General features: G+C 46.8%; 1 protein-coding gene across 2 annotated transcripts in view; it reads right to left on the bottom strand.

Annotated features, from left to right (window-relative positions):
- Window positions 1–12,685, bottom strand: part of ECEL1 (endothelin converting enzyme like 1) — a 565,411-nt gene that overhangs the window by 58,875 nt on the left and 493,851 nt on the right. For both annotated transcript variants that reach the window (XM_085635691.1, XM_085635690.1), the window contains exons 9-12: window positions 6,213–6,311; window positions 5,468–5,542; window positions 5,269–5,372; window positions 2,660–2,718 (exon numbers count right to left, since the gene is read on the bottom strand). In XM_085635691.1, the coding sequence (XP_085491817.1) occupies window positions 2,660–2,718; window positions 5,269–5,372; window positions 5,468–5,542; window positions 6,213–6,311 (337 nt within the window). The remainder of the gene's footprint in view (window positions 1–2,659; window positions 2,719–5,268; window positions 5,373–5,467; window positions 5,543–6,212; window positions 6,312–12,685) is intronic.

The following is a 12,685-nucleotide window of genomic DNA, read 5'->3' as shown; positions in this document are numbered from 1 at the left end:
GAACTGACCTATGTATCAATAAGTTAGATTACAAGATAAAGATTCACAGTGGGTTGCAATCCCACCTACCTCATTACTATTCATGAGGTAGGCCACAAATTGCGACTTACTCTGATTGGTGGCAATAAGAGTGACAGTGGCCTGCTTGAGTCTGTAGACCACTATTGTCTGTGATCGCGTTTAAATATATATTTTTTTTAATGCAGCCCGGTTTCCTTAGAGGTAAGGATCCTGCACTTAAAGTAAAATACTTTAAAAAAATATTTTTAATAGTTGACAGGGGTTCTCTGGACCACTACCTCTCCCTGGAAAACTTTTCTTCACTTCCACAAAAGAGAAGGCTTCCCACTTCCTCTGAAGTGCCTGAACCTATCAATGGTTTGCGACCGACTGATACAAAACAATCTGATTCGCGGTTTGGAAGGGATGCCCTGAACTAGCCCCATCCAAAGTGCAATTTGGTATGTATTTCTAAACCCATTTTGCGATTTGGTAAGAACTTACTGAATCACGAAATGGGCTTCGCGCATACTAAGAAGCCCTGTAGAGGATGAAAACCCTGGTATTTGGTGCAATGCAACGTGTGTGATGGCCTTATGGCTTAGTACATCTGGGGCCGTGTTACAGAAACGGCCTGCTTTGCGTGCCCCCGGGGCACTTTGGTATTACAGAAGGGGCCGCAGACGCTTGTGTGGCCCCTTCTGTAATACCAATAGCACCGGTGCACATAAAACACCAGTGCTATCTTCAAGGGGGCGTACTCTCATTTGCATAAGGGCGTTCCCCATGCAAATGAGGGAATCCCTTTGCCTCTGCGCCCGCACCACATTACCGATGTGAACGCAGAGGCCAAAAATCCCTCAGGAGGCGCACTGACAGTGCGCCACGTAAAAGGTGGTGCACTGTCAGTGCGTCTCCTGAGAGCAGCCCTCCAGAGAGAGGAAAGGGGGTCCTATGGACCCCCAGACATGCCCTTGCAGGTGGGTGCAGTCACTGACTGCACCCACCTGCAAAGGGATCTCTAATCCTCTTTAAAAGGGTAGGCGGGTTGCCACCTGCACAATGAAACACCGAGCGGCTTTAAAGTAGCCGCTCTATTTTTCACTTCAATGCGCTGCCTCCAGGGGAGAGCGAGTTTGCGGCTGCCCTAAGGGCAACACATTCTCCATAATGCGGCACACGTTCCTACATTTCACTGGGTGTGCCTTTTTAACGGTGCGTCCAGCACAATGATGAAAAATGCGCAGCATGTGAAATGCGGCCCCTGGACCCTAGCCCTTTAGTACCAGAAATGTATGGGGCCTAATTAAGTCATTGAAGTAATCAGGGATTTTACTTTCCAAAATCAAATTATGACATGAAAATAATCCTGGTATGAAGGCAACTGGAAACTTTTGAACAAAAGAAAACAATGTCTGCTGTGGGAATCTTTTAGGGTAGACTCAAGACCACTCCCGGACTGGGAACAGAAACCGGCCCTGGCAAACTGCTTGGTCAGCCCCGGTGTGGGTGGGGGGGGGGGGTGTGGCCTAGCAGGTTGTTGCTGGAGGTTCCGCAGCCCCCGGTAACAAAAACGGCCCCCCCAGGGGCCCAAAACTAGCCCCTACCCTGGCAACCCACCGGGGAAATGCCCGGTGCCCACTACGGCCAGCCCGGCCCTGATCAAGACAGATGATCATTCAGGTGCAGCTTTCGACAACTTGTTAGAATGTGGGGAGTGTACTGAAGGGGGTGCATATGGTAACAACTATATGTATAACACAGAAGCTCCTACAGAACATACCTCAAATGTCTTCCAAACAGGGACTGCCCTCACTCGGAATTGTGGTTTAAGGACTGACGTTTAATGAGATTCCTAGAAGAAATTGAGTATCAACCAATACCATTTGAAGAAATTTCACTGATAACCCTCCAGTGAACATACCATGTTTGGATGCCTTCAAACCAATATACTTCAAAGTACTGTTGACCTTTCGGCATTTGGCTACTATTCGGTTCGCCGAGGGATCACATCCGTATCCTGGAGATCAGGGGGTTTTGTTTGTGTGGCTTCTTGGTCACTTTAAATCTAGGAGTTTAATTTTGAAGGTTTTGTGCGGGTGCTCAAGTAGCATTGAGTCATATTACTTTACGTTATAAAAAGCCTGAGGCGTAGCGCTAAAGTGCATAGCGCTCCATGACCGCCTATGCAGCCTGATTCTGTCGTTGATGCCAATTCAATGTAGTTGTTAAATCCCCAGACTTAAGAGGTCTTTCTAGGTGGACACTCCCTGCAGAATGCAGATCCACACTCTTATCCGGGTCCCAGAATGAACAATGACCTGAGCCAGAGGTCCATCCTATTTTCTGTACACGACCTAAGAAAACGTTTATCAGATGCTACAACCGTCATGATATCTGGCGATAATTGAAGGATGCCCATTTTAGCAAATCAGTGCTTCAGTTCTTCAGTAAACACAGTCAATAAGCTGTCAATAGTGCATTGTTCAGGGACCCAACATTGATGGCGGCATCCAAGCCTCCATGCCATGGTGGCCGCGCGCCAGCGGGTTCGTACGTCTCGGCAATCTAAGACAGACCTGGTTGTCCATGAGACATGCTTTCATAGGGCTACGCAGGCTGCTGCGTCAACTAAAGGACAGTAGCAGGATCTACTTACCCATCTGGTTCTTGTTGGGCAGGTAGTAGGCATTCAGGGCCTGTGGAGGGAGGAGCCACCTGTAGGATAACACCAATCAGAAAGTAGCATTAAGGATTCAGGGACAATATGACATATGCATTTCAAATCAAACTCCTAAATAGACAGGCCCACTATGCCCCCCCACCAGTGAACATCTGGAAAATCCACCTTTCTTCATATGTGTGATGACGAGCTTCTCAGATGCCCATCCTTTTGTGCAATGTCCCCACCAGGGACAAATTGGGGTTAGCCAGCCTATTCTTCAGATGCTTAGCAATGTGGACATAAGCAAATTGCCCAGTCTAGGAAACTCCACCCTCGAAACTGACGCACCACGCCCCTAGCTCAGTGACACGCTGCAGATGCACCATGTCCGCCAAGTGAGATTTCCAGCCCTTAAAACCAACAGACGCCTTGTGTGGTTGACAGCATGCAGGTCAGGAAGGTAGGAGCGGGTCACAAGAAATGCCGGTAGAAGGAAGTTTCTCACTACTTAAGTACTTAGCTGACTCGAATTTTGAGGCACTAATACGTGTTCGACCTACAGTGAAGGAGGGATTAGAGCATCACTCCTAATTGGGCAACAAGTGGTCTTCCGTTCCCCCAGCAAAAGAATCCTGAATATAGATTAGACTTGGTGGGTTTTAAGATTCCGCACCAACACGTACATGTGTGATTGCGGTGTCCTCGCGACTGTGTTGGGTGTAATATGACGCTGATTGTGTTTACGAGGGTATACAGGCACAAAGGGTCATGAGAAATTGACCACAGTACAATGGCAAGGGGGTATGAGTTCATGCGTGACCAACTTAAATGGCTGTAAGTGATTAGCAAATCTCTGGCTTTCAATTTTTAGGAACATATTCAGCACAGGAGCTCCCTGTACATTCCTTATGCACAGGTTTTTTCTTCCTTTATACAATTTCACAACACTTGAACAGAAAACAAGAAGGCTAGAACAAATAGGGTAGAATTCAAAGCTCATCTTAGGTCCTGAAGAATGCCTGGGAACGACAGCTCATCTAGGAATGGGCAGAAACATGTTGACTGACCAATCTGTTAGAAGGGAGGTTTTCTAATTAAAAATTCCATACCCCTTCTTCAATTGTCACCATGAGGGGGAAGAGGAAGGAAATGGAACATGTTTTCCCTCTTAATACATATCTAAACTAATTAAAACCATATTAACAATGTTCCAGCAGATATGGCAAATACCACACACATATATCGCTCATAAAAAAGTTGTTTGGTGAGCCCACCTTGCAGCATTCAATCACTGCAGGTGAGGAGGAGCCCAGATAATGAAGCGTGCCGCCTAGTGTGGGTCTGCGCGCTATTTATTTGTGCACACCAGCCCATAAGACATTAAATAAACACCGTAATAATTTTCGAAGTGCTGTAGCTTCACAATATCTTTGTGTGGTTGTATTAATGTTAGGGGGGACGTTCTGCATCACATGAACGAAGTTCTCTTGTTCCCCCCACAGGTATTGCCAAACTTGTGAATCATAACCAAAGTATCTTCTGATAGAATTATTGTGTCTTCAACAGCACTTACAAAAATGTCACACCATTAGAGTCATTAATAGAACATTGACACACAAATGAGCGACATTTTTGTGAACAATATTTAGGGGGCAATATTTCTGTCAGGTGATATCATGGCTAACTATAGTCGAAAACTACAACCACCCCCCCGACAGGCCCAACACAGCGTGGCTCCTCCCCACAAACCCCTCCTCCCCAACCTGGAGTGGAGCAAAATGTGAATGGTGACTGAGCGGAGGGGCGAATATTGTACAGTGAATAAGGTGAGTACGTGGATATTAACAGGAGAGGAAGAACCGGAGCTATGTGTGTTTGTCAGTCCATGATTGACTTATTTTTCTGAGGACGCCCACGTGTGTCACTTTATCAGTGATTGGATGTGTGTTGGAGTAAGTGTTTGTGGGCTTGAGGCTTTCTGCCTGTGTGAGATGTTTGTTCGTGAATGAGTGTCACACTCCTGCATTTTAACGCCTTGACAAATTTTAAGCTGGTCCCAGTGGAGTGAGACAGGCCCCCGCAGACCCCGCGGTGCGGGGGGGGGGGGTTTAAGCTCTAGATGGCCCCCTTAGCACAATACTATGGCTGGCCAGCTCCTGATTGAGTCCGGAGGGGGCCCCTCCACCTCCCTTGCAGGGGAGCCCCCCTCAAGTTTCGTTACGCTAGTGGCTGGTCCTCCCACGCATTATGTTGAACCCAGCATACCTTTGCCTCTCATGTGATGTCAGAGGCCTTACAGTAGGTATCCACCATGCTACCAGCACTCAGACCACAATGACAAACTTGCTATGTCCAGCACAGCAGCCCCCTGCACTCCCATCCATGGGAACAGATTCACCAGATCGTCTCAAGAGCCGTCCACCTCGCTAGAAGCTTGGCTGCATCCACCATGCTCACGCGGTCGGGAGACCAGCCCATCAGGCTGAGGCAAGAAGCCCCCTCAGGATTACCAGCAACGCTGCACCTGGCCACTCCGTCCAGACATGTGGACGGGCCACACCATGACATGATGCACCCTGGGAGCTCTGAACTTCGCTACTCACGTCGACTTGTCCACCTCCTGCCGAATCTTCTTCACCGAGAGCTTGATGTTGAACCTGATGCTGTTGAGAATGTTTTTGAAGTATTCCTTCTCATGGACTTCAAACTGCAGGAAACAGAAGCACCACGCATGGTCAATGGACCCTGCTATCCCCCCGCCTTCCTCTTCCTTCAGCTTCATCCTCCCATCATCCCACTTACTTCATATTCTTTGTCGATGGCCTCAGCTTTCAGCAAGAAGTCTGGATACCCAATCATCACCATCATGTACTGCAGCTGGAAGAGAGTGGAGCGGAGTTGGTGCCGGTCTGCATCAATAGTACCAAACCCATAGACCACCCATGACACACATCACCTATCAAGTACACAGCAAGGCCTATCTCTCTTCATACTTAACCAACTCAACCCAATAGCTTTCAGTTCCGTTGGGTTGACCGCTCTTTCAAAAATCAGGGAAGTAACCCAAGTTTGTTCTTCTGCCTGTTGCCTTCCACCTCCATCTCTCTTATGTAACATCTCACGCTAGCGCATCTTCGGCCCTAGGGGTTCTAGCTGGGAGTCCACCCAAAATATCATCTAGAGCTGAGGTGCACCACACAACGCTGCATGCGACATGGAGTCCTCTCCCCTCATTTCTGGCCCTCCTTCATTTTTTAGAATAGATAGATGATGGGCTCAATTTAAAGTAGATAGACAGCACCTCCATGTGGTCATCTGTAATAAACATATTCTGGTGTTAAGAAATAAGGGCCGGTGCCAAGCACCGGCAAACACCAGCACAAATTAAGAATTGCCAGGTCCACCTTCATAGAGGTTAAGTATACAGACCTACTACGTGTTCTATTCTGAGTTCAATAAATGTTGTAGTGCCTGAGTAGAGACCATCCTGCCCCGACCCTGCCGGAGCTTTGGATTCATGGTGGACCCCTGGTCTTTGCCGGATTACCTTGGCTCTTGCTGCAGATTTAGTTTCTTTGTCCATCCAGTCCAGCTCGTCCAGCCTCTGGTCCAGGATGTGTTTGATGTCCTCCACCAGCTGCTGAACCTGCTCAAGACAAGACCAAGAAAGGAAGCATCGTCAGAACAGACTCCTCAAGCCGGGCCCTCTGGCTAACCTTCAAACAAGGGACAAAAATGCCAGGGAAATTTTCTTCTGGCCACTAAGCGATGGTGAGTGTCTGATGAATGGCAGACCTGACCATCGAGCCTTCCAGTTCTCCAGTTAGCTGCTAGTTATTTGTCGAGCATTATTGCCATCCGCTCAGTCCTTTTTTTTTTTTTTTTACTTTATTTAGCATTTTATCATAAAGTATTGTGATACATATGAATACACACAGTCATTTTCAAAGGACGATGAAGGAATTTGTACATGCTTCGCTTGGCTTGGTTAGGAAAAACACATCAATAAGTACATTCGAATTCAATGCAACATATAGTATGTGGTGGCCAAAACCCTCAGAAGTGTACCATGGCCCAGCCCATAAAGGAATGATCCCATTCCAATACCCGCTGCAAAAGCAATGAATATTATAAAGGTGAGAAAGGTCATAAGGAAGTTGAACGCATAGTGTCTGTTATACAATGTAGGTTCCATCTAACCCACCCCAGTGGGAACAATGCCCCGTTCCAGCTGAGAGGGGGGTCTCGCTGCAATGATGCAAGGTCGTCTCTGAAAGGACCCCATATGTCCCTGGGTCTCGAGGTAGAGGTAATTGTGGCAGCATATACTTCACTTCTCGTGGTGCAAGAGGCCAAGCAGCCCATCCAACCCTTAATTGTAGGTGCGGTCCTGCTACCCCAATGAATGGCAACCTCTCTTTTGTTGGCCAATAGTAGACAAATGGCCACAAATTTACGAACTTTTTGGGGGAAATTAACTACGTATCCCAGGAGGGCGATCTCGGGCAGGGGGTCTATTAGTTCCGCTCACTGCTTAACTTGTAGAAAACATAAGTGCCAGGGCCCTCGTCAGGAGGCCACTGCAGTTTGCCCCACCTATTGCCCCTGCCAGCGCACCTGTGACAGTACCAACACAAGAATTACCCATCACACTCCTACAAGTGTTGCCATTCAGACTATTCCAGGCCCCTAAAGCTAGTAGAATGGCTTGGGCTACAGGAATTAGTCATTTGTAATGTATATTTAATTAATAAACAACGTTTGTGCTCATCTCTAAAGTAGACACACAATGCCACCATGTGGCAGACTGTCATAAGTGCCGGTGATGACAATTAAGACCCAGTGCTGAACAACGGAAATCACCGGCTCAAATTAAGCACTGCCTCTGTTGAAAGTGATAACTGCTGATAATGCCCCAAGTTGTATTAACAAGCTCAAATCAGAGGGGAACATGCAGAAAAAGTGACAAGGACTATCAAAAGTGGTGGCCACAATAGTATTTAGTCAATAACATTGTTAGCATTTGTGCCCCCAATGTCATCCATCCTGGCAGACAGACAAGACAGATGATTCCTTCTTCTGGATGCACATGTGCCAAGATTTCTAAAATTAGAGAGCAGGAAAATAACAATACTATAAGTCAGCATCCTATGCCTTCCAATTGGCTGAGTCAAACCCAGCATTTTACAATATTTATATGAGTTTATTATGCGAGTTATTTAGATAGCGGAACACTGTAAACTGATTTACCATTGGTCACTTCTTGTGTGCTGTTTTGCACAAAATATTGCAATTATCGATAGAGAAGTTAGAATAATTTAGTTCTAGAATAATATATTGGTAAAGCAGACAAGCTATAGTCTATCTATATATGTATAAGTTAAATGTAAGCGGTTATTGCTATGTCGGATGGGCATCAGAAGAATGTTCTACTGAGCCGCCCCTATCTCTGAGAGGTCGGGACATCTTTAGAAGCCAGTTGTTCTTTCTTGTTTATCTTTATTAATTTACTGTGGACACGCCCCGGAAGAAGTCACAGGCAGGGGGTGAATGAACAAAGTAGAGTCAGGCAGAAATCTAAAACTGCAGCAACACCCACAATAACAAGAGAGAGTAGCCAGAGGTCCATGTGCAGGTGGAGAGCTCCAGAGTATAGGTGCCAGGGGAGAGAGTCTAAGGTCCCCTCTATGTTTAAATATGGCAATGGAGGTCCATGCAGTGCCTTGTTCTGGTGTCTGAGGCAAAGGAGACCGCGCCCTCCCGCTGCCACGATCAACTTAGGGAGGCTACAGGTGCTGCAGCAGTCACCAATTTCGGCTGTGGCCATCCTGTTCACGGCGGCCTTCTGAGGAGAGAGCTTGAGTCATCCTAGGAAGGGCCACAGATTCTGTGTGCCGCTCAGTCTAGAGAGGCGTGGATGACCTTTGAACCATGCGGTATGCTGTGCTACCAAACATCCCATGTTCATGTGTGACTAGCTACCCTAGTCGACATTTTTCTTTGAATTGTGAGACTAGTCTAGTCTTGTAAAACCAGCACTACACGTTTCAGAATTCAAAGCGCCTCGAGACCCCTAGGGGTGACTTGCCATGCTCTATAAATGATTGATTGAAAGGAAAAGCCTGGCCTGGAGCACCTCATCCCGCATGAGCCTTGGAAACTTGGCAGCTATAGGCATGACAGGAGCCATGGTGTATAAGCAAGTGATGATCAAGGAATGAGGAAGGTGATGGTCTCTATTGGAGGGGAATGTGTTGACTTTGAGTGGTCCTCCAATTTTTTTTTTTAAACAGACTTTTATTGAGTTTCACAAGATAACATATTCAAATCCCCTGCCCCCTAACAGGCCACCCAGATGAACCAGGATGTAGTGAATCGATCAGCCCGCCAATCGGAGCTCAACGGCATATCTCTCTTCTCATAAGACGTCCGTACAAGAATGCAGACCGTCCACAAGAGGGGTCCATTACCATAAAGTAACACAATCAAAAGACCCCCCCCCCCCCTCTCCCCGTCAAATCTCCCCCAACAGCACCCCCCACCCCAACCATCCTCCCAAGCATGTCGCCAGGATCTGATGTAGTCAAGTGGACACTGAAGCCTCCCGCGCCGCCTGACGGATTCCCCTCCCACCTTGAGTGGTCCTCCAATGACGTGAAACCACATGCTACTATCCGGAGGAGAGCCGGACCACCTGGCACCAGGTTTTGTCGCTGACGATCAGCCAAGGTCCTGAATCGAAGCAGAGGAGTGTGGCGGACACACTAGTGCTGTGGAAAATGATTGGCGACTCAGCTATGATCTCGCACCCTATATGGCCTCGAAGGCACCACGGCACTCAGGAGGGGCTTCTTCTAACCATAGTGAATCGCACTGAAGTGGGCACAAGTGAGGATCTGCAAACCACCCTGATTATTTGGAGTGAACGTAGGCAAGAGGACCTTCTGGAGCTCCATAAATGAGACGAGGAAGGAAGCTGCTGTGAAAAGAACTTCAGGGACTGTAAGGTGGACCTGTGGAAATATTACTGGAGGAGTAATCATATAAAGTTGTGAATGTGGAAAGAGAGCAGGATAAAAAGATCAGGGTAGACTTCAGTCGCAGGCGAAGCAGTAAAAGATCTGCTCAAGTTCACAGCAGACGATTAAGAGCATCACCAGTAACTGCAATACTGGAACGACTGGATAATCTGAGGAAGGACGTCACCTTATTTTATTTATTTATAAAGTTTTATATAGTGCGAACCAGACCCCAGAGGGTATCAGAGCGCTTTACATTTAGGATCGTTGCGTTACAGGTTACATCAGTTGCAAGAGCATAGTAAGGTACAGTAAACAAAACAAGGTTGCAAGAATTCGTGGGAGGGAGGGGAGGAAGGAGCAATAGCCGGGAGACAAGGAGAAACTGTGTCCAATGTCCGGCTGGGTAGATGACGGTCGAGGGTTAAACCAGGGCCAGTCTCCTCTATAGCTGTCTAGCAGCTCCACCGGGCATCAGCCATGTTGCTAAGGTCTCGGCGTTCAGGAGAACAGTTTTGATTTGATATGATTTGACAAGTTTTATATAGCGCTGGCTAGACCCGGAGGTACCAAGCGCTTTACCAGGGTATCGTGTGTTACAAGTTACATCAGTTACAAGAGCATAGTAAGGTACAGTAAAGAAAACAATGTTGCGAGAATACGTAAGATAGAGGGGAGGTGGGAGCCATAGCAGGGAGATGAGGAAGAACTGTGCCCAATGCCTCAGTCTGTGGCACCCCAGCTTAGGTCCTTTCTCGTAGACATACTGAGGGAAGTGTCTAATGACTTGTCGGACTAATATGCTGGCCAGGCTAAATTTCAATTACACCAGCATAATCATGTGTAATTTTGCTTGTTATGCTAAATTCCCAAAATTATGCTATTGTACCATGTCACGTCCCACACTGTTTGCAGGAAAATTTAGCATGAACACACAAGAGCAACGCGAACAACGAGAACACAGGTGCCTGCTGTTTGCACTTCTGTTTTTTTTTGGCAAAATGCTGGTTTTACATTTTACATAATTATGGGAAGGGGATGTGGCCTAATGCAACACAAAAAAAGATGATGGGCGGAATGCTGAACATTGTCAAACATTCACCCCCAGTAAAAGACCTGGGTTTAATCCATCGTTATTTTACTCGCCACGCCATTCCAGTTGATACCCAGTCATATGCAAATCAGCCTTGACCTTGCTTCTCATGGAAACAGTTCAGCCCAAACTGCCAGGCCATGTCCTCCCAGGACCGGAAAACAAGCATCCTAGGACCGGCTTCGAGGTAACACCCCATATCAGCCAGGCTAGCTTGAAACCGGTGGCGTAGCGAGCAAGGGGCCCACGTCAGCACTCTATCATCTTTTTGTTTGCGATGTGGCCTAATGGCCAGAGCTGACGACTTTGGAGCTGTGGAGTTGGGTGTGACTCCTGGCTTAGGCTCAACATCCTGTGATTTTGGGCAAATCACTTCATCTCCCTGTGCCTAACAGAAAATAGTGACCTTGTACAATGTAATCTCGTGCTCCAATGCCCAGGGCCAGGTTTGCACTGTATAAAATTGCAAAAAATAAATATGCATATTTTCTAGAAATTACATGTGAATATAGAAGTCCAAGTTATGCGTATTCAGCACAAACCTACTTAGATGCACAGATCATCAGACAGTTGCATTTTGGTGTCCAGGGAGTCCTGAAATGGTATACTGAGAATGGAGACACTGCTGGTGGCATTTCTTGATTTGTGAAAGGAAGAGTGGCAGTGCCCAAAGCTCTGCTCAGATGCCAGTGGTCGTGCACTTAAACATCAGTACACAGAATACCAAGGCTGTTATTCTTTATTCCACTACCAGACACTCCCTGGCCCGTTTTCTTGCACTTGCAGGTTACTGCTTTCTGTTTGTGACAGTTTTGTCATCTTTCTCTTCCTCTGTTTTTCAGATCTGTATGTTTTTCCCTCTCTTGCACTCTGTAAATATCTGATACAGGAAAAATAAGTGCCGGTCCACAAAAATAAGAGGATGAGTGGGGTTTGTAAAGCTAAAGATAAGGGCCTCATTTCACTTTTTGTGATGTTCCGTTGCCCAGGAGCCTGCTCCATATTTACGAAGTAGCACTACGCCACTTGTTTTGGCTTAATGCTGCCTCGTAAATATTGTCCCCTTTAACACAGTTTTCTGTGTTAAAGGGGTGTGCAATGGGTGTTGCTGGGAGTGTTCCCAGCAACAGCCATGGCCTTTTGACACTGCCCCAGATTTACGAGAAATATCTTTATTTCTCCTTGTTTTTTGGTTTTTTGTGTGTGCTGCATTTTGCAGCACACATAGAAAGAGGAACACGCCTCTTGTGATTTTTTTGTGCAGGAAGGTTACCATCCTGCACAAAAATAATCACCCCCCCCCAACGCAGGCACCCTTGCACCATGGCGTAAAGGTGTCTGCCTTGATGCAGAGCAGCCCATTATGTGCCGGCGCAGGGGAAAAAGAGAGGAATGCGCTCTATCTGATAGATACGGCTCATTCCTGCCCTTTTCTTTTGCCATAGGGCAGCGCAGCAGGAACGCCTGCGGCGCTGTCCTATGGCAAAACCTCATAAATGAGGCCCCTATGGTGTAGCTATCAAGGTTTGTGTGCATCATGTCTTAGCTAGACAACTGACTGGTCAGTGGCCCTGCAGCAGCAATCCAAGGGCATTTCTTAGTGACATTGACATGTTCAAGCCTTGTTTAAGCCCCAGTTACAAGTTGCTCGTTGAATTCCAGGACGGAATTTCGAGTTTGTTTTTCATTAATGCATTTGATAATTATCAGATGCGTCAAATATTGCAACACTCGTTACATTTCTCCAGGTCAAAATCTGTACTTTGTTTTTGAAAAACTTACCCCAAAAAAAAGAAAAAAGGAAAGGGTCCTGATGCACAGAAACTTTTTCCATGGTAAATTGTGATCACTGTTTGCTTTCCCTGCCGGGGACCATCATGCATTGCAAGGCAGTGCCAAGCAAAAAAC

The sequence above is a fragment of the Triturus cristatus genome, chromosome 11 (genome assembly GCF_964204655.1).
Source record: "Triturus cristatus chromosome 11, aTriCri1.1, whole genome shotgun sequence".
NCBI classification, from domain to species: domain Eukaryota; kingdom Metazoa; phylum Chordata; class Amphibia; order Caudata; family Salamandridae; genus Triturus; species Triturus cristatus.
This window is presented reverse-complemented; position numbering and strand designations above follow the sequence as displayed.